The sequence below is a fragment of the Panthera pardus genome, unplaced genomic scaffold (genome assembly GCF_024362965.1).
Source record: "Panthera pardus isolate Hobbes unplaced genomic scaffold, ASM2436296v1 HiC_scaffold_20, whole genome shotgun sequence".
In the NCBI taxonomy this organism is placed as follows: Eukaryota; Metazoa; Chordata; class Mammalia; order Carnivora; family Felidae; genus Panthera; species Panthera pardus.
This window is the reverse complement of record NW_026526766.1, coordinates 56088848-56110930: the sequence shown is the minus strand read 5'-3', so window position 1 is coordinate 56110930 and position 22083 is coordinate 56088848. Positions and strand designations below refer to the sequence as shown.

Below are 22083 nucleotides of genomic sequence, written 5' to 3'. Positions count from 1 at the left end.
GTGCGAGCGCGAGTCTAGTGGGAATGGGGGCTCCCAGGCCTGCGCAGAGTGAGTGTGCCCGCGCGTGCCAGGCGCGGGAGCGTGCCAGGGCGGGGGCGCGCGGGGGCAGTGGCCGGGAGGGGGTCGTGGCGCGCGGCCGCGGAGGCGCGGGGAGACAAGGCGGGAGGGGGAGGGGAGCGAGGGCGCGCGCGGCCGAGCGGGCGCCCGCGGTCACATGGGCGAGGGAAGGAGGGAGGGAGCGCGCGAGGGAGGGAGGAGGATGGGGGGGTTAAAGCCGCCGAGCGCCGAGGAGCCGGTGCAGAGCGGGCGGCGGCGGCGGCAGCGGAGGCGGCGGCTCCAGCCGGCGCGGCGCGGGGCTCGGCAGCGGGATCCGGCAGCGGTGCTAGCTCCGCGCTCCGTGCCTCGCTCCCTGCCCGGGGTGGTCGAAGGGCAAGGCGCAGAGCCCCCGCGGCCCGAGGGCGCGGTGAGTACCCCGCGGCGGACAGCGCGCGGCCGGACCCTCAGACCCTCGGGCTGACCGACAGACCCGCGGCCCTCGTGCGCGCGGGAAGAGGGAGAGGACACGCGTGGGCCCGCGACCCCGGGGAAGAGAGAAACGGGAAAGTTCAAGGGAAACTTTGCCCGCAAACTCGGGGGCGGGGGCGCGTGAGAAGCGGCCCCCAGCGTCCCGGGGCGTCGGGGGTTGGGCGTGGTGATGGTGGGGGCGGACAATCGGCTGGGGGGATGTGGCCGGGCGGATTGTCCTAGCGTCCCTATTCTCTCTCACTCCTCAGCAGCGCACGCGGGGTCTGGGAAAATTCCGGAACTGGGGGGTCGTAGTGACCCCCGCGCGCCCGAAGGCGGATTCCTTCTCCCGCAGAAATCTAGACTTAAAAGCGCCCAGGGGTGTGAACGGACGGTTGCGCGTTTGCCAGTGTATGTGTGTCCGTGTGAATCCGCGTGTGTGTGTCTCGGTGTGAGCCTGCCTGTGGTTTCCTCGTGAGTCCGCCTGTATCTCCATGTAGTGGGTTTCCTTCAGTGTCTCTTTGTAAGACCCCCTCTGTTGTGTGTTTGTGAGTCCGCTTGTGGTGTATCCCCGTCTCTTTGTGAGTCAGCCCGTGTGTGTCTCTTCCAGTGCGGCTCTGTGTGAGTGGGCTTGGGTGTCCCTGTGTTGTTCCGAGTAGTGTATCTCCCCGTGCGTGGGGGCTGGGCCGCGGGGAGGTCACCAGACGGACAGCTCTCTTCCTCGGCTCCTCTCCTCTCCCGAGCCTCTTCTCCTGCGTCTAGTTCTCGCGCTCGCTCGCTCCCTTGGCCCCCTCCCCCCTTCAGTAGCTTCAGGCGGGCAGGACTATTTCACGCCTTGTTGAAAATTCAGGATTTTCTTTCTCTTTCTGTCTAGGCTCTCTCTTTGATTAGTGTCTGTGTGTGTCTGTGTGGCTGGCAGCTTGTCTGCAACACTAGGTGTGTGTCTGCATGCCACTGTGGGAATGGGTCTGTAACGCCAGTTGTTTTGCTTGTAATACTTGGTATGTTTGTGTCTGTGTCACTGGGGGTGTTCATGCGGCTGTAATCATTGAGGTGGGAATTTGAAATGCTGGGTGTGTGTTTGCATTGACAATTGCTGTATGTCCAGGGCGTCTGAAACAGTGTATTTTTGTGTTCTAACTCTGGGTGTGATGGTATACCATTGCTTGTGTAGGAATGTGACTTGAACAATTGAATATTCCTATGGCTGCAGGGCTAGCCAGGGCTTGGGGGTGGAGGGCCTATGTGTCTCAATAAACTATGCCTCCCTCTCTACTGTCAAAACCACACAAATCCTCTGGATTGGTTCTTGGGGTTCCTGGTCAGGATTGGTGACATGGAGCTAAGGTTCACATTCCGTCAGGGTTAATACTCCGAGGGACTCTGAACCTTATACAAAAACTAGGAGTTTAAACTACACATTCAAGACTTCCTGGGGCTTCTTTAGAATTCATAGTCAGATTCACACTGGGACGCTTAAATGCATATAGGCATACACTCAGATTCACGCTTAAATTCTGGGGCTCATATCCAATTGTACACTTCAGTTGTAGGGTTACATCAGACTCACGTTGGGACTCATGCTGACACTTCTATTCTCATTCCTGTTCTGAGGCTCATAGACTTACACTGATACCTAGAGCCCATGCTCAGAATCTCACTGGGGTCCTAGAGTTCACATCTGGATTCACACTAAGACCCTGGACTTCCATTTTGGATTCACACTTACATTCTGGGGCTCATAGCTGGAGTCACATGAAGACTAAGGGCTCACACTCAGATTCTCATGGGGAACCTCAGGCTCATATTTGAACTCAAGATTTACACAAGACACTGAGGTTCATAGACTCATCCTTTTACCTTGGAGCTCACACTGAGATTCACACTAGCAAGATTCTCACTTCCATCCTGGGATCACTCAGGGACCCAGTGTTCAGTGTTCACACTCAAGACTAGCATCTCTGGTGATTACATTAAACTCACTTCTGTCTTGGGGCTTAGACTCACACTACACTTTTATATATTCACATGGGGGCCCTGGGATTCACACTTGGAATCACACCCAGTTATGCTTCCATTCTGGGGCTCACATTCAAACCCAAACTAGGGTTGTGGTGAACTCATAGTCAAATACACCCATGCTTTCTTTGGTTTATGGTGTAGAACAGGGCAGTTGGGTAAGGAACAGCAACTGCCACAAGACATGTCCCCTCCAAAGGTGGAAAGGAGAGAGGATACATATTTGGGAGTGTCACTCACTGGGTTGTGGACTGATGGAGAGGGTTGTGGGAAACACTCACCCAGTTAAACCTTTTTGCCTTTCTTTCTGCAAGGAGACTAAGGCTATTGGTAGGATGATCTGAGTGGCTTTTTGGCACAGGAGTGATTATGTACTCTTAGAGTCCCCATGTGAAAGCATATCCCCCTTAAATAGTTTGGGTACCCCTTCTGTGGTAAGGGAATCGGTGTGGGGAAAAAAGACTCGTGTCTTCCCAAGACATTTCTCCCATCCCAGTCATCCTTAGTATGGGAGGAGTGTCAAGATTGACTTGGTGAGACGGTAGACCTCTGGCTCCTTTGACCTTTCCAGGGTATTGAATCTCTGATTCTAAGGGAGATGGTAGCCTGGATCTGTGGTGAGAAGGTAGCCAAAGGAGGAGACTGGACTGAAATCCACCCTCGTATTTCCTCTGCCTTGGCTGGAGAAGGATAGAGGCCAAGTTATGTTATATCTCACAATGTCTCCTGGAGTGTCTATGGAACTCTTAACCTTGTCTCTATGGTATGACCAGCGATCTCTACTGTACTCCCCAGAAAAGCAGTAACCCTGTGGGGGAGGGTTGGGTTAGGTTGTAAACTATGCTGGGACTCCACCTGCCTTGGAGACACTGCTGGGCTTACATATCTTCCTGCTGTGGAGGCCAGCAAGTTAGGGCTGCCTGAGGTGCATAATCACCCCATGGGCACACCGACAACAGTACAGATCTGGCCCTCAGGCTCAGATGGCTCAGCTCTATCAGCTCCCTGTCCCTGAAGGGGACACATGCTCCCCACCCCCCTCTGGGGGGGGGGGGCCTTGAAGGACTGGCATTCTGGTCTCTGCCCCCCCATGGTGAGTTGAAGTGTAAATGAATGGAAACATATGGAGCAGATTTTCTTTGAAATGCAGATGGTGGGGGGGGGGGGGGACCATGTGTGCCTGGTTGGGGGGGGGGGGTCCCAGAGAGCAAGAAGGCTGAGAAGAGAGCTGACCCCTCCTCCAGTCCCACCATAGGGTGAGGATAGTTGTGTAAACTGTGGCCCTGGGTGACCACACCCACCCAGGCTCCAACTTCCTGTGGGGAGAGGCTGGGGAGGCCAGTGGTCCCTGTGGGCTGAAGGTGCTGAGGTCATCACTCCCCTTTACCTCTGTAGAGGGCAAAGAGAGCCTCCAAAGCACAGAGTCATGCTGGGTTGGCGTTCACCAGAGCCAGGAACTCTGGGGGCCAAGAGGTGGAAGGGGGAGCTAGGGCAGATGTGGGGAAGAGTTAGACCCTGCTTCTTGCAGAACTAGCTCTGGGAAGCTGGGGCTACAGCTACAGTGGGAAGAACTGAGGCTAGACTATAATGATGACATCTGGTCAGGGCAAGAGCTTCTGGAGTTTAGGATTGGAAGAGTCCTCAATCCTGAAGGAGTTTTTCCAGACCTGGGATAGTCAGTATGCCACACTATACACTATAATTTCCCCTCACAAAACTCAGCAGAGTTACGTAGTAATTGCCTGTGAGCTCTGTGGGACCCGGGGACTGGGTCTCTCTGCTCACTGCTGTACCCTGCCCCTGGCACAGACCTGGAACACTCCTTGGTAAGAGGGTGATGCATCTTTTTCTCTCTCATCAGACTGAGTGCTCCATGCGGGCAGGACCATATCCTCAACTGCCAGCACAGTACCTGACACGGATTAGGTGCTCAATAAATGTTGAGGAATGAATTGTTGAGTGGGAGAGGGGATTCTCTGGGGTTTGTGGCTTGAGACAGAGCAGTGTCTGTTGTATTACCCCTATTTGACTTGAAAGGCGCCTGAATGATTTGTAGTCTAGACTAAAGGAAGGATCTCCTTGCACTCAGGGAAGGGGTGCAGAGGATAGGCAGCTTATTCCTTGAAAAGGTTGGGACTAAGGGCTACTGGGGTGGAGGTGGGGATGACTGATTCTGTGGCAGAGGTCAGAGGTCACTTCTGTCCTCTCAGCTTCAGGATTTTTCAGAAGTCCTTTTCTCATGTGGTTGTGAGCGTGTCCCTTGGTCTCTCTAGGTTGGTTTCTTGGACTCTAGCTAAGGCAATAGACCCCATCTCTGAGCTGCTGAGGCTAGGCTCTGAGGTTGTTTAGCTGCTGTGGGCACCACAGACTGTCTGTATTGGTTATTAATGTCTGTCTGAGAACACGGGGTTCAGATCCTAAAAATACCCTGTCCAGCCAGAGCCTAGGAGTTGCTCGTGTGGGCTAGTGTAGCAGTGGCTGCATCTTGATAAGATAGACACAGAGCCAGAAGAGACCAGGAGAGTATAGGAAAACTGAGGCAGCATGGGCAGGAGATGCATGAGAGACAGAGCTTCTGTTGTATATGGGACAAAGATTTATAAAACTAGTGGTGTGAGTTCTTCAAATTATGGCAACATTTAGGGTAGTCTGTTATTTTACACTGTAGAGAATTTACTTCCTGGGGAGTTTGAATATACATCTGATATCAGATGTATAAATTAAGTAGTCAGTCGTAACCATTTCAAGTCCAGCTTCAAGATATTCCAAAATAAGTATGTGGCAAAGAAAAAAAAAAATCTTCCTTAAGTAGCCTTTTCTGAGCCACTGCCCCCATCCCTACCTCCTAGAGCCCTTCCTTGCAGCCTGAGTCCCAGTGGGGTTCTTGTACACCCCCTTTTATAGGCCCCCACCTCACTTCTGACCCCCCAGGCATCTGTGTATCCCCTCTTCCCTGGAGATGGATGCTGCACAGTGGTTCCAAAAAGGTAAGAAAAGCCTGGCCTCTGAGGGCAGATGCCGTGTGACCTTGGCCTGTAAGCTGACCTTTCTGGGCCCCTCTGTGAAATCACGGGATGGGGGGGGGGGGGGGGGCTGGGCCCTGGCCCAGGCCCGGAGAGAAGGCGGTTTTGGCACCCATCCAGCTCCCTGACGTCAATGATTCTCCAAATAATGGAATCAATATTGGGGGGGGGGGGGGCAAGCGTGAACCAGGCCCCAGCGATTAGAAACAGATCAGCACAAACCCGCAGCTGATTCTGATAGAGCTGCCTTGGAGAGCTAGGGTGGGAGGCCTGGAAGGAGGTGGACCTGGGGGGGGGGGGGGGCGGTGGCGCTCAGGAATGGAGGCGGAGCCACCCAGTGTCCAAAGCAGGAGGATACACAAGTAGGCAGAGATTCTGGGTTGGAATGATGTGGTGGGGGCCGCTGAACTAGTTCCTTCCTCCTTTGAGTCTGTGGGGTTCCAAAGCTAGGGGAAGTTTGTGGATGGAGACTTCTTTCAACCAGTGAGTGATAAAGGGTGGACAAGGGGAGTTTGTAGTTTATCTCTTTGCTTCCTAGACTTGGGCCCCTAGGCCATGTTAGGAGTCACAGGTTATACCTAGGATAGGGGAGAGTACCGAGTGAGACCTAAGGGAGATGGTCTTTTACTTGGAGGTAGAGGGCATTAATCTAAGATAGATGGGTATTCCCTCCTCAGAATGGGAGTCTGGCCTCCTCCATCAGGTTGTATCCTCTCAGCCTACTAGAAGGCAGCAGGTGAGGATGGAGAGGGCCGTGGGGTCCGTAAGGGGCTGGCCTGGCAGCAGCTGACAAAAAACAGGAAAGAGGGCTGGGGGAGCAGCTGTAATTACGGGGCATTTATTATTAATCAGATGAAATTGCTGGAACAGCTGGTGTAATGTGCGTAGCGATACAGACTCTGCATGCACCCCCAACACATGTGCACGCACACATACGCACAAGCCACGCACAGCCTGAGCCTTGTTTGCTTACACAATTTTTTTCTTGTGAAGGTTGGAGCCCCCCCCCTCTTTTTTAAAGTAATCTTTACACCCAACATGGGGCTCGAACTCACAACTCCAAGATCAAGAGTCGCATGCTCTACTGACCGAGGCAGTCAGGCGCCCCTAGAGGGCTCCTTATGTGTGTCTGTGTCTTTTGATGTTGGTACTTATTTGTGTTTTTTCATGTCTGCCTGTATCTTCCTCTCCCTCTGTTGTCTCTTTTCCCAAATGTCTGTTAGTCTCTGGCCTGATGTGTGCCTCTTGTCTCTAACCTGTCTCCCTCTGTTTGCCTATCTCTTGGTATGTCTGTATCTATTATCACCAGCCACCCTGTCTCTAACACCTTATTTTAGTTTATGGCCATCTCTGTCTGGTTGCGTCTTCGGTCAGGGTTGGATGACATGGATGACCCTTTCTCATGGGTATGTGTTTAGGCACCTGACCATGCCTTTGGCAAACACATCTGGGACCTATTTTTTAGGGGGGGGAGGGGAAGTTGGATCCTGAGGATCTCTTCTGTTGAGTGACTGGAGCCCATTGAAGCAATAGTGGCTTTCAAGACAGCTCTGAATACAAAGCTGGCTTCCTTATCAGCTACCATTTGTGGGATATCAGCTACCATTTGTGGGATTTTGGGCAAGGTGCTTTTGTTCTCTGAGCCTCTGTTTCCTCATCTGTAAAATGGAAACAGGGTTAACTCTAAAGTTGTTTTGATGATTCAGTACAAAATGTATGTTAAGCACTTATCATGATACCTGACTCATTAAGAACTCGGAACAAGTGTTAGCTGTTACTATTACTGGGAAAGGCATTGTGCAGGCAAGAGAGAGAACTGCAGAGGCAAACCAGTAGAGCACAAAGGCTTTGGAGCTAGACTTGGACTCAAATCTGTGCACTGGAACTGATCAGCTATATGGTCGGAGGCAAGTTACTTAACTTCCCTGAACCTTGTTTTTTCAACTGTCAAATGGGAATAATAATAGAACCTACCTCATGGAGAAGTCATGAGGATTAAATGAGATAATGCATATAAAGTGCTTGACACAGTTCCTGGCATATAACAGATTCTCAATAAATCGTAGTGGTGATGAGAAGAGGATAGTATGATGGTGGGTGTTTTTGCCCTGCCGGTTGCGTGTGAAAAAGTGTGTGATGTGGAAGTACTTGTGCCTGTGAATTGGTTGTCTGGGGACTTTGGATTGTTTGTGGATATGAATATGTATCTGTATGTGATGTTAGGCCACTTGTGGCTTCCCTTTGTCCCTGTGGTTTAGCATCCGAAGTCAACATGGGGTGCTGGAGGGAGTCTGGACTATTCTCAACTTTCCCTTTTCTAGGGGCACCTGGGTGGCTCAGTTGGTTAAGCCTCCGATTTCAGCTCAGGCCATGATCTCTCAGTTCATGAGTTTGAGCCCTGCATTGGCCTATGTGCCGACAGCCCAGAGCCTGGAGCCAGCTTCGGATTCTGTGTCTCCTCTGTCTCTCTTGGTCCCTTCCCTGCTCACACTCTGTCTGTCTCTTTCAAAAATAAGTAAACATTAAAAAAAAACTTTCCCTTTTCTAGACACTTACCTGCTGCCTGCCTCAGTCTCCCCTTCTCTGAGAGGCATTGTATGGAATGAGTTCTTAGTTGGACTAAGGCCTGTGGGTCCTCTGTGACCTCTGATTTGTGCCCTTTGCCCTTCTAGAATCCAGCCTTGTCACATCATCCCATCCCCTTGGTTTTGGAAGTCTTGGAAAGAGTTGGTCTGGAGAAGGAGGACATTGATGTGCTCAGTGTACGGCCAGTGGTGAAGAGGTATGTGCTGGGGACCCACATGAGGCAGGTCTGTCTCTGGGTATCAGGCTGGTGCAATGGGGCTATAGGTTTGGGGATGTGTGTGAAGGAGGGCCTGAGATCCCTTCCTTCTCTTCCTCTGTTCTTCCTTCTGAGGCTTTTCATGCCCCTATGATGGGCCCACGAAGGGGAAGGGACTTACCCGCAGTCACACAGGCAAGGGCGAAGCCAGGTCAGAAAACTGGGTTCTGTACTTAAGAGGGCTGAATCCTGGATGTGGGAGTATATTTCTGTCTCATTGTCAGGCTCCCTCTCTGCCCCCAAAGCATCTCTCTGGCTTGATTGGGGAAGCAGCTGGGCTTGGAGTAGATGGGATGGGGGTCGGAAATTCCAAAATCTTCTGGGGCCAGCCATGGGGCTGGGCTTGACTCTCCCTGCCTTTCATTAAGGGCAGCCAAGGCCCCCGATTGGCAGCCCAGGGTGGGGGCGTCCAAGGAATCGAGGCGCTGGAGCGGAACGGAAGGGCCTATTGTCCAAAACCCGCCAGAGGCCCACAAAGGCCAGCCGGCTTTTCATCTCAGCTCCCAAACAGACTGGCCATTTTCCCGGCCCAGGAGTAGGGGACTGATTGACCCTTCAGAACTAGGACTGGGATGTTTTTGAGGGTGGGGTGGGGTATCTCATGCTGACACATGGCCATAAAAGGGACTTAAAATGGAGGTGGGGTTCTGAAGAGTAGGGAGGCTCCAGAAAGCTGTAGAGAGTTAAGCTTCCAATCCACTGTTCCCAAAGGACCTAAGGATACAGGGTAGGGTATCTGATAGAAATTCGGATTTACATAACAATAGATAGTAAATATTTATAGGGGGCACACCTGGGAGGAGTCTCATGATTTGATGGTAAAGTGAGCTACTTCTATGAGCACATAATCCCACCCCCCCACAATTGGGATCACCGTATTGAGTTGGAACAGGGGCTGGAGAAGAGAAGGCTAGTGGTTGGGCAAGAGACTGGGCTCCTGCAGCAGGAGGAACTGAGGCCAGACAGCAGGAAGGACTTCCTGCCAATGAACAGTAGCTCTGATGCCCTGACTGTGTCTCTAGAGATCCCAGAGGATCACAGAGAGCAGGGGAGCTAGAGAACACCCCTGGGGTTAGTTAAGGGTTAGGCAGCTTCTGTGGGGGCCCAAAGAGGAGGCTGGGAGGGAAGACTTGGCAGTTCTGTCCACCCTCCCTCCACAGCACCTCCAGCATCACTTTAAAAACAGCTTTTTAATTTAACAAAGTGGATGAAAAACTGTTTTTGGAAATAAAGATATCTGCTGTCTCCCAGGCTAGCACTCAGCCCTTGCAGAGAGCCTCTCTCCGGGTTTCTCTCTGCTGCTGGTGGTTCCTTTCCTCTCTCTCTCTCTCTCTGTCTCTCTCTGTCTCTCTCTCTCTGTCTCTTTTTTTGTTTGTTTCTGCTCTGCAACCCCCCAGCTTCCCCTTGGCCTCCCATTACCCCCTCCCGTATCAGCCTCCTTGGGTATCTCATCCTCAGTCTCTTATCTCCGTGTCTCTGCATCTCCTTTTGTCTCTCCTCTCCCAGTTTCTCTTCCAGGGCTTGTCTCTCTCCTGAATCATCTCTGTCTCCCAGCCTGTCTCAATCTCTGTCTCCCTTCCCCCCTTCTCCCCCAACCCCTGCTCTAAATGGGTCTATTTAAAACACCCGACGCTGCCAAGTCAGAAAAGCGTCTCCTGATAAAGCGCATTAGGCCGAGGGAGGGAGGAGGAGGGGGGAGGGAGCAGGGAGCAGCGGGCGGATGGATTGATCCAAGCCCGTAACCCCATTAATCAGGCATCGTGGATCCCCCTCCCTCCCCCAGCTTCAGCCCCTTCTGAGCTAAAAGCCCTTAAATATTTATCACCCCTCCCCCCAGGGGGTGAGGGGAGGGGTGTGTGGCCCTTGGTGTGAGCATCCCCAGCTGCCTGGTGCGCACCCCCTGTGTGTTTACACATGTGCACATGTGGTCATATGTGCATGCATGGGTGTGCATACCTAACAGACCCAGGGCCCATCTTGTCCCCCTTCACCCCCCCACCACGGAGTAGCCTGGTTCCTTGGGCAGCCCAGCCCCTAGGGGACCCTGGTAATCTAGCCTGGGTCTTTGCCTCTCTTAAAAAGTTGGGCATGTAGAATAGGGAGACCTTTGGGGTCAACTGGAGGTCCTTATGCCCCCAAAGTGCAGTAACTGGAAGATTGGGTGGCATTGCACTATTATTCTCAGAGGGTCGGAAGGTGAGCTGGGGTTCAATGTCCAGATTCCCTAATATTCCCAGAGCAAGAAGTAACTTAGGGAATAGAATTGGGGGCTCCATGCTCCTAAAGTGCAGGAAGGTAACTTGGAAGGCTGGCTGAAGTTTCCCCTTTATCCTCAAAGGGCAGGAATGTGACCTGGAGGTGGGTTGGGCACCTACCATTACCCTTAGAAATTTAGGAACCTTGACCTGGGCCTGGGTGGGGGTCGCCATCACCCCCAGAGAGTAGGAAGGTGGCCACTCTCTGGGGGGTGATGTGGGACTGGGTCCCACATCTCACGGCTTATTGATTTCCCCTGGCTACAGAGGTCAGTCAACCCTGAGACAGGCTGGGGTCCGCCGGAGTTGGCCTGAGGCAACTTCGCCCTGGGCGGGGGAAGGGAGGCCCGAGCGGCCCTGGGTGTGAGGAGGGGCCGCTGCTCGGAGCAGAGGGTCCCTTCCCCCTCCCTCCCCCAGCATCAAGTGCCACATCTCCTCCTGACTCAGACAATTAGATTCAAAGGATGACCTCACTGCCTGCCGTCCCTCACTCGCTCCCTCTGCTAGCTCGCCTCGCTCGTGGCGCGCTCCTTCCTCCCCTCCTCCCGGCCCGCTCGCCGCCTTGCTCGCTCGCTCACTCACAGCTCGGGCCGGCCCCTAGCCCGCCCGCCCGTCCGGAGTCGCGGTGTTGCGGGGGGCTCCTGTCCCCCGGGCCGGCCCGGGCCTCCTGGGCCCCAGCCCCGGGCGCCCGATGCCCGCGGGCTGCGGGGCGGACCCAAGGAGCGCCGGAGGCACCGACGGGGCGCCTGCGCGGGGACCCAGGTCAGTGGCCGCGCGGCCGCAGGGCCGGAGAACTTGTCACCCCCACTGCCGCCGCTGAGACACCCCCGCCGGCGCCGCCCGCCAGCCCGCCTCGGAGCTTCCCGCTCCTTTCTCGGCCCCCGCCCCCCGCGGCTGCTCGGCGCGCTCCCCCTGCCAAGCTGTCTCTCTTCTCTTTCTCCCCCCCCCCCCCCCCTTCCCCAACAGCCCCTCTGCTTCTACAGCCGGTGGGAGGGACTGGGACTTCCTGAGGTCCCAGGGATGGGGCTGGGGCCCATTGGCTGAAACCGGCCCAGGCTTCTGAGAGAGGAGGGGGCTCTAGCTGTTTCCACTGGCCTGGGGGAGGGGACCACAACCTGGGTGGGAAGGGGGCTACAGAGAAAGAGGTCCAGGCAGGGTGTGGGGGGTGACATCTACAGAGGGGATGAGCTCTTGATATCGTTCTTTTCTCACATCCTGTGGGCCTCTTGCCTGGCTTCATTTGTTCCCACCTCCTAGCAAACTATAGTCCCCACTGCCTAGTTTCATTTGGTCCCCACAGCCTATGGTCTTTTGGGCTCTGTCACCTGGTTTTCCTAGACCCTTCTGCCTGATTTCTTTTGTTCCCACTGTCTACTTTTTTATTTTCCTTAAGTCCCTATCACCTGGGCTTTATGGGATTGCCCTACCTGGTTTCCTTACATCCTCTTGTCTGATGTTTGCTTCCCTACCTGGCTTCCATGGAGCCCTACCATGCTCCCTTTATGATAGGGTGTTAGGGCCCAAGCTACACCTGGAGTGGCAAATGGTAAGGATGTCAACAGCAATGCCAGTTGTTCCCAGGTTGGGGCCTGGCCAGCACAGCTTGGATTCCATTCTGCCTGGACAGCGACACAGCGTCCTCTCTTGTGATGGGGGGCAGGGCTGCAGGGTCCAAGGACACTTTACAATTCTTGTCCTCAATGGTTAGTTAGAAGAGCACTTGCTTGGCCAGTGCTGTCCCCATCTCTCTTTGGGCCTAACAGTGATGACAGGGCTTTGGCAGGGGCTGGGGGTTGAGGTCTGAGCCGCATCTCCTTCTCCTTACCTTGCCTCTTGCAGCCAGGCCTGACACTCAGGTGCACTATAAATAGTTATGGGCACAGAGAGGTTTTGAAGAGGACTGGGATCATACAGCAGGTGGCTAGGTTGAGAACTGTTGCTGATCCTCATCCTGGAGAAGAGGGGGTGCTAAGGGGAGGCAGGAGGGGTCTGGGGAGTGAGCTTATTTCTGGGGTTTTCTGGCTTTTGCTACCAGTGCCACCATCTCTTCACCCAGGGGTGTCTGGCCTGGATCCTTACCTTACCCTGTCTGTCTGGCCTGGATCTCCTCTTATTCTGGGATGCTGGGAAAGCAGGGTCAGGGGAGGAAGGAGCCACCTAGGAAGTTATCAGATATTTATTTGCTTTTGGGGGATGAACAAAGTTTCTCCTTCCCTTTTCCTTCTTCCTTAGGCTACCCTGAGCTTTAGCACCCTACCCCCAAGTGCAGCCCGGGCAATCCAAGGACCCAGCATGGAGTAGCTATTCTGTGTGTATCTTTGTATTTCTCACTGCTGGATGTGGGAGCATGAGAGGCTGAAGGTGACTGGGGGACTCTGAGTTTCTGGAGGTGCGATGATATCTGTGTGGAAGATAGACTGTTCTGAATGTGTGATGGCATCCATATGTGAGACTGTGCCTGTTTTGAGTGAGCGTGTGTGAGTCTGTGTGTATGACTGTGACTGTAATACGTGTGTGCATGCACAGCGTGTGTGAAGCTGTGGCAGTGGGCATCCACGTGGGAGGGCCAAGATGTGTAGTCACGATGGTGAACTATGGGTGCCAGTGTCTGTGAGAGGCTGCCTGCGTGTGTCTGTGAAGCTCTGGCTGTGTGTATGTAAAGGTAGGGAGGGCTTCAGGGAGCTCTGCCAGGTGGTAGTGAGAGTCCCCAGTGTGTGCTACATCTCGGGGAGAAGTGAGCACTGGGTGCCATGTGACCCTGAATTGCTGGTGTGTTTGTGAGCATGTGTGTGCACGTACTCATGCCTGTGTTTACCCATCAGGAACAGATTGCTCTGGCTTCCCCACTGTGAGGAGGGAGTAAGGGGGAGGAAGGATGGCTTGCTTTTGCCCAGCAGACCAGAAGCTTCCTCAGAAGTAGTGTGTGCAGTGTGTGTGTGTGTGTGTTAGGGGGGCAGGGAGAACAGGACATTGTTACATGAAGACAGGCGAAGTTTCTGTTCCCCCTACTCCATTCTAGCTCTGTCAGAAAGACCATTTTCAGTTCTTTTTGTTAGAAACCAATGCTTCACATGCAATGTCTCCCCTGCCCCCCACCCCACCCGTGTGTATGTATGTGTGTGTGTGTATGTGTGTATGTGTGTGTGTGTGTGCACAAGCTTGCAAGCATAGGCCTCTGTGTATATATTAGAGGGTGTGTCTGCACCATAGCAGTCATGGGGCCAGGGATGGGGTGTAGTGAGAGATGCTAAGGCAGATAGGTCTTTGTCCCAGCTCCCAAGTCTGGAAAACTATTCTGTCCGTCCTTCTGTTTCCATGGAAGGCCTTGCAGCCTCTTTCCTGCCCTGCCTCATCAGCTGGGATGCTCCCCTCCACTGTCATTGCTCTGCCCATCCCCCACCAATGAATGGGAGTTCTTCCAGCTATCTAACCTCCTGCTGCAGCTGTCTGTCTCATCAAGAAGAGCAACCCCCCACTCCCTGCAGACTTAACCTGACTGGTGCATGGCCCTTTTCTAGGTAGCGGGGGTCCTCCTGATTCTCCTAGAAGCCAGAAGAGATTCTGGACTAAGGCTAGGAGGATGGGGAATTTGGTGCTTGTGCCCCAGGTTCTTTGAAGTTGTCCAGAGACCATGTGCCCAAAGGGAAGATACACACTTACTTGCCCCTTCCTGTTCTCCATTTGATGGGAAGGGGATTGGACCACATGACCTTTGAGGGAGAAAGCCAAGACCTTTTGCACATAGAGGGCTGCTTAAGCCCAAGCCTGCATATATATGCATATACAAGCCCATGCCAGGTAACCAGGCAGCATGCAGGGCCCTGAGTAGGGCTCTACATGTGGGCATGGGCTGGTGGGATTCAGATTCCCACCTCTCCAGGATACCTCCCTGCTGCCCAGCCAGGCCCATCATGGGAAGGCCCCAGGTTCCCCCCACAACACGCCTGTACACACGTGCAGCAGGGCACGCACATGCTGATCTCAGGGTCCCCATGGTGCAAGAGGCTGGAGGTGGGGGGTTTGAACACTCAGAGTCCTGGCTGCTGCCAAAATCCATTGGAATCTTGTCCCCCCCCCCCAGGCCCCCCATCTCTGGCTGTGGAGGTCACAACAGCAGGTGCGGATACCCACTCCCCCCCCAACTCACTCACATTGGGCCGCTCCTTTTCCACAACCTCAGCCAGAGACTGGAGCTAGGGGACTGCTCCCTCTGCCTCCCTCCTGGCCCCCCTCCCACTGGTGTTCAACTTCTGCCCCCTTCTATGGAGGGAGATGGGAGCCTATGTTTAGGTGGGGTCCTTTCCCCTGAGCACTGGGGCTTGACCCTAGAGTGAGTGGGGATGTGATAGCCCAGGAGGAGATAAGGCTTGAATCCTGAACCCAGGCATGGCTCCTATGCCCCTCGGGGTGGGGGCACTAGTAGCTGAGAGGAGGGCCAAGTCTGGATTCAGAGAGAAAGCCAGAGACAAGAGACTCAGAGACAGAAGGTAGAGACGCCACAGAGAGTGGGAGCCTGCCCAGTGGCCAGCCAGCCCCAGTCTCAGAAGCTGGCCCCTGACCCAGGCCCGCCCCTTCCCCGGTAGGGGGTTTGCCGGGCCAGCTGCCAGGGGCCAGGCCTCCCTCCTCGGCCTTTAACCCCCCCCCACACACACCCTCTGGACTGCTCAGGCCTCTGCCCCCGCCCCCACCGCCCACGCTGTCCAGGCTGTCTAGGCCTGGTGGGATCTGGGGGCCTCTCAGCCTTAGCCCCTCCTCCCCTTCTTGGAGCTTCCAGCCAGCCCTGACTGTCTCTCCCAGGCTCCCCTTCGGCCAGTGCTTCTCCTCCTTGCCCACCACATCCTTGTCCCTGTTACTGCCACTGCTCTCTCATTTTCTCTCTCTACCTCCAAATGAAGGTGTCTCTTTTCCTTGCTCTACCCTAATTCTTCTGCAGGTCTGAGGCCTCTAGAGCTCTCTAAGCTTTTAAGTCAGTCCATGCTGTGTCCTGTCCTGTGTTCTTGCCTCTTCTCAGGATGGGTCCTCTACAACTGCTGTCGGGAGAGGGGAGGGGGACGAGGCCCTAGGACAAAGTGTCTTTTCCCTCACACTGAAGGATTCTGGAGTCTGGGGTTCCCTAGGGGGACTAGAAGCTGTGGAGATGTCACCTTGGCTATGCCATGGGTCAGATGCCCCCCAGCAGATATGCATGTTCCTGAACTCACCCTGCTGTAAGTCCCTGCAAGGGTAGTCCAGGCCAGTGACTTTGGTTGGATTTTAATTTTGGGGACTACCACATGGGCCCTCCCTATTCGTTCATTGTTCAGACCAGATTGAGCTTACCTGACCTCAGCATACCCACACCAACTAATGCCTTGAAGCTCAGAACATATTGTTGCACGTCAATACTCACATTTAGAGCTGGGCCCCAGCCAGTGATGCTCAGAACCCCTCAGTTCAACCCTGGATGTAGCAGGGTTTCCTGAGGGTTGGGCTTGTGTAACCTTCTGTAGGGATAAATAGGAGCTCTCCAAATTCATACCTCCCCTCCCTTAGGTTCTGCCTTTAGCTGGGCAGGGGATGAGGGTGGGGGGCACGGGGCACCTGGAAGTTTGCTGGAGCTGGCAAGAGGGGTCTTGGGCCCCTCGTAAGCCTGACTCAAACTGAGAAATTGAGGTTGCTCCCTAATCGGGAGTCTGTCATTGTGTCTGTCTGTGTCACTGCTAGTGACTGTCAGCCTCCATGGTGCCAATATTACTGTGAGCTGGTGTTATCCTGTATGACTGTCCATGTTACTGAGTCTGACTGTTAACATCCTTGTGTTACTGTGGACACACCATCATTGTTACTCTATGTGACTGTCAGTCTCATTGCATCTTTGATTCTGAGATTACTGTCACTGTGATTGTGTCAGTGTCAACAGGTATCATTGCCCCATTTGTTGGTGTCATTGAACGTGACTGTCATTCACTGCATTATTGTCACTATAGAGACTATCAACACCCCTGTATGTCATTGTCAACTATGGAAATGTGCCCTGTTCACTGGGTGTTTTTATCATTGTGTAATGGTGTCTTTGTGTCACAGTAGGACAGTGACAGTAAATTGGGGCCCAGGATTTGTCTCTTGATGTGTCACCTATGTGTGTATAACGATGACACTATGAGATTCTATGTCAGGAGAGGTTCTGGGCTCCTTGTGCTAACAGGGTTTGGGTTGCTAGGTACTGGCCTCCTTTCTTGTTAGTGGAGTGCCCTCTGTTGCCTCCTCATGGTGGGGCTGGGGCTGGCTGGAAGCCAGGCTGGCCCCCTGGAGGGGTCTACAGAGAGCCTCAGCCAGTTTGCATAGCCCTTATCTGAAGCTTTATGGGATTTATCCTCCAGATCTATCCCAAAGCCATGGGGTGTGGACTTGAAAAATTCTTGGGAAAGAGGCTCTTTGCCCTGGAATGGGTGGCCTGAGGTGAGCTAGGGCAGGGCGGAGGTTATAGTCTGGATGCCTCTGGCCTCAACTTCCCTAACTGGGAATGGACCCAGTTGGGACTTTGAGGGAAGGGGGAAATGAAATTGGTTTGGGACTTTTTGGATCTGCAGGGGCAGAGATGGGGTGGGATAAGGTGGGGTTTTGGTCTACCCTAATTCCCTGAGAGCTACACTCTTATATCTCCAGGGAGAAAGAAACCCTATAGCCCCCAGGAACGCTGCAAGGACACTATCCTCCTTTTGCACTGGGGGAGATGGATGGGCTTAGGGAGATGCTCTAGGGTAGACACAGAGACCCTTTCTGGATCTATCCCTTCCTCTGCCCTTGAATCCCTGCCCCAACCCCTGTGGTCTCTATCTCTCTTCCCGGGTCTCTTCTTCCCTTTCTCCCTATCTTGGTATCTTCTTGTCCCCTGGGTCTTGGCTAATGGCTTTCCCTCTTTCCCTGTCTCTATGCTCCCCCCTCCCTGGGTCTTTCTCTTTTCTGGGTGCCCCCAGCCATGCAGTGTCTGTCTTGGTACCCCATCCCCCACTCTCTGCAGCACTTGCTCTCAGCAGCGCCCGTCTCCCATGGCTGCAGCCCCGTTGGCCCAGGGCCCGGCCCTTACAGTAACTCATCGGGCTGATGGAGGCGACTTTGATGAAGAAGCCACCCCTCCCCCTGAGGGGGCCTGAGTGTGTGTGTGTGTGTGTGTGTGTGTGTGTGTTTGCATGTGCATGCATACATGCATGCTTGTATACATGCACACTCATGCCAGGCTGTCTCCTTTCCCCTGCACTCCCAACTGGGACCAGGAAGGAGCTGGGAGCAGAGGGCCACCCTGTCCCTCTTCTTTCATCCTGTGATCTAACCTTGGTCCCCTCTGCCTCCGCATACCCTGATTCCTGCTCCCATGTGGTAGGCAGTGGGGCCTGGCACTAAGGTAGAGTATTTTCCTGGCTGTGTGGAGAAAGACATGGACAGATGGCAGAGGTGCTGGGGGGGACTATCTGAGGGCTACCTTCAGTGATTGAGGTGGAGAACTAGGTAGGCCTCTAACCTCTTGCCTCTCTCTCTCCCTCTCCTTTGCTCCTTAGCTCCTTCTGAATTCATACAGTTTCTGGGTTCATTTCCTGGCCCCACTGCTTGCTGACTGTGACTTTGGCCATTGTCTTAACCTTCTAGGCCTGAGGAATAGTTGAAGATAGGGGAGTGGCTGAGGATCAAGAGGAGTCAGGCCAAGTGGTAGCTAAGGCCCTGGGAGTCACTGATGTGGGAGGGGTAGCCAAAGCCACCCGGGGCCTAGAGAGACAAGCTGTGCCAGGGAGGAGCAGTCAGAGCACCTGTGGCTGTGGCTGGAGGACAACCAGGTGCAGATGTGGGGACCCACCTGGTGAGGGGTTAGTGTAGCCACAGGCAGGCAGGAACCCTCTCCCATAAAGGAGCCCCCGGAAGTCAGATTCTCTCCAGTTCTCCCACCCGCTGCTACAGGCTGACACTCACATTTGTCTCCTCCCTGCTGTAGCTCTGTTTGCAGTTTCTCTGGCAGTTCTCTGGCTGTATGTCTGGCTGTTTGTCTGGCAGTATTTCTGACAGTGTCTCTGGCTGTGTCTGGCAGTGTGTCTGTATGTCTGAGTGTCCCTGGCAGTGTTTTTAGTGGTGTGGATACTTCCTGACTGAGCATCTGGCTATGTCTCTGGCTCTCTCACTAGCTGTATTTTTGGGTGTATGCCTGTTTGTGTCTATCAGTTTCTCTGGTATTTCTCTGCTTGTGTGTCAGGCAGTTTCTCTGGCATGGTTTCTGACAGTGTCTCTAGCTCTCTTGCTATGTCGCTGATGGTTTCTCTGCCTGTGTTTCTTGCTCTTTCTCTGGTGGTACATTTGCTTGCATGTGCCGAGCATTTTACAGTATTTCTGGTGGATCCTTTGGTTGTATGTCAGTTAGTCTCTGACCATGTCTCTGCCTGGTTATCTGGTTATAGCTACCTGTTTCTCTGGTTTTATCTGATTGTGCCTCACACAGTGTCTTTAGTATATCTCCAACTGTGTGTGCTCTTTCTCTGGGATTCTGTCTGGTTGTTTTGGGCAGTTTCTCTGCCCAGTGTCTTGGCTGTATTTCAGGCTATATTTCTGACAGTACCACTCACCCTGGTTGAGTGTCTGGCAGTATTCCTCTTCTAGATCTCTGCTTCTGTCTGGCTGACAGTCCCCCTGTCTCCTCACACTAGGGTAGAAGGGTCATATTTGAGGCTTTTTCTGTAGGGAATAGTTATTTCCCTGCCCTCAGGTATGATTGTGTGCTGGGGTAGATTGGGGTGCAGTTGGATCCATCCCATGAAGCAGGATAACAGATTAGGGGGCCACTGGAACCATCCTGACTTGTGGGGACATATCCTCACTGTGCTTTGTGTACCTATGTAGGTGTGTGTAAACACTGATGCACATCTGCTGGGCTGAGGGTCTCAGGCTCCTGGGGCACATGTCTGGGGTAGAGGATGGGCTGGGTCCCCCAACAAGGACTTATATGTGAAATACCCTTTCTCTCCTGGTCACTGTACACTAAAGCAAAAGCCACATCTGACCTTGGTACCCTGGTGCTGTGAACATCACAGAGCCCAGTGGCAAGGCTCATGGGGAAGTGGGGGGTGGTGCAGATATGAGGGGCTTCTAACCATCCAGGTTTCAGGCTTTCTCCCCAGGAGCACAGCAGGGGGCCTTCCATTCAAGGCAATTTGGAGAAGTATAGACCTCGTGTTAAGTTCAAACATTACCCTTTCAGTCTGCAATGTTTATAGCTAATTAGCCAACCTCACCAGTAAAGTTATTTTTGTTTTTATAAAAATGGCCCTAGCATAACCAATGTTCCATAACTCATCCGTGGTTGACTACATCCTGCAACCAGCAGCCTTATCGAACAACAAACCACTGTAGGTTGCCTTGTACCATCTTAGCAAATGTTTGCCTACAGATGCCAATAATGTTGCTTTCTATTGCTTGGAAGAGAATCCTGAGCCCCATTAAGAAGGGCATTTGGGGTCAAGGTGTCCTAGCCCTAGGGCTGGGATTTCCCAGTCTTGCCTGAGAATAGGGAGGGGCTCCCAGGAGGTTCCTGCCTGGGCTGATGCCTCTCCTTCCCCCGCCATCCCCTATCCCCATTTCTCCCAGCAGATGGCTGCTCCTGTCCCGTGGGCCTGCTGCGCTGTGCTTGCTGCCGCCACTGCTGTTGTCTACGCCCAGAGACACAGTCCTCAGGGTGAGTGTTGGAGGAGAGGATTCTGGGGGGGTGGGATGGTGCTCCCTGATGACTCCCACCCAGAGCTGAACATGAACCCTTCTCACACAGCTGTGTGCATCCACCCAAGACCACACACTGGCACTTGCTGGCATTGCCACACATGAACACACAGAAGGACATAAGTCATATGACACTGATATGCTGGGTGACCCACTGATACCTCATGTGCACAGTCCTCCAGTCACTCCGTGTGGTTCCGTGCTGATGGTATCTCTGGCTTGATAATCTCTTCCTCTTCCTACTAGAGTGGCTGTGTGGGGTAACGGGCAGGTGAGATAGGAGTTGGGGGCTGCTATAGGTAGGGCCTGTATATTAATCTGATGAAATGGGATCCCCTAGGGGTTTGTGGGGGGTGTAGTGGAAGGCACTGAGAGAGACAGTGGCCAAGACTGCTTTCCCCTATCCTAGAGAGAAGATGGAGACAGAGATGGTTGATAACAAGATGTGAGGATGGGCAGGGTGACAAGTGGGAGAGGGCAGGCATGCTAAGGAAGGGGACAGGTCAGGCAGCTAGAATGATTGGAGGAGGCAGGGATTGCTTAGGCTGGGCCATTGGCAGCCTCCTGCCCTTCCCCTACCATTTGTCCAGTGAAGGCTGAGTTCTTCACACAGCCCACAGAGCAAGATGCTGCACCCCTTCTGGGAAACAGGTACCCTCTTAACTTGACCACCAGCGCTCAAACTGCATTTGAGGCACACCTCACATGGCCACATCAGTATAAGGTCTGACCCTGAAACTCCTTAAGCAAGCTCTAAGTTGTCAGGAGCTTTCCCCTTGGATGGGTTCTGCTCCCACCCCAACCTTGGCTGGATTAGGTAGAGGCAGAGAAGGTGGGGGCACCTCTGGGACCCAGGCACAGAGCAGATCCTGTCACCCTCAAGGGTGTGGGTTCAAGGAGGGTGGTGGGTCAAGGCTCTGGTGGCTTCTTCCTTGTAAGACTGACACTGAGACCCAGAAAGAGCCTAGCTCACCTCAGGGCTGCTCCCCAGTGGGCAGGGACTGAAAGGACCACCAGGTCAACCCATTAACCCCCCTCCTGCAGTCAGTCCATCTTGGGCTCTTGTGCTGACCTCACCTGCTTAGACCTGCCAGTGGCCACTCCCATTGGCTTGGCTCCTGCCCTGTGTTGCATGTAAAGACAGAGCCACATGTGACCAAAGACTTGAGTGTTAAGTCTGTATCTCTGAGAGTATAACTGTCTTTGTGCATTAGGCTATGCTCTTGTGTGAGTGAGACCATGTCCTTGTTTGAATACATTTCTCTGTGTGGTTGTATCCTTGGGGGCTGTGCCCTGCGTGTGACGTTGTCTATGTGTGACCATGCTCTTTGTGGAGCTTTGTCCTTGCAATTGAGATTGTACCCTATGTGTGATATTATGATGGTTTCTTTCTGTCTCTTTGTATGTTTGTGTCCCTGTTAAATTGTCTCCCAGATGTGAGACTGTGCCCTTATGTGTAACTGTGCCTCTGGGTGACAGTGCCCTCCCTGTGCATGCATATGATCATCTTGTATTAGGTGTTAACCATCCCTGAAGTGGGATGGTGTCCCTGTGTGGCTGTGACCTTGTGGATGGTTGTTCTGTGTGTGCTTGTTCTTCTTGTGGTGACTGTCATTATCCTATGTGTGTGGCGATGTGAAGTTGCTTAGGACGCCCGGGGGGACTGTTTCCGGCATGTGGTCCCCATGTGAGCCTGTGTGCGCAGGTG

General features: G+C 53.6%; 1 protein-coding gene across 4 annotated transcripts in view; it reads left to right on the top strand.

Moving 5' to 3' along the window:
• Positions 1 to 283: 283 nt before the first annotated feature.
• Positions 284 to 22083, top strand: part of CNTFR (ciliary neurotrophic factor receptor) — a 38212-nt gene continuing 16412 nt past the window's right edge. Inside the window, exons 1-3 of one of the 4 annotated variants that reach the window (XM_053908061.1) lie at positions 349 to 463; positions 8219 to 8328; positions 20250 to 20334. In XM_053908061.1, coding sequence (XP_053764036.1) covers positions 20250 to 20334 — 85 coding nt within the window. In that variant the 5' untranslated portion in view covers positions 349 to 463; positions 8219 to 8328. Of the gene's footprint in view, positions 464 to 8218; positions 8329 to 20246; positions 20335 to 22083 lie in introns of those variants that run through there. The other 3 variants (XM_019424099.2, XM_019424098.2, XM_053908062.1) reach the window with 3 other exon arrangements.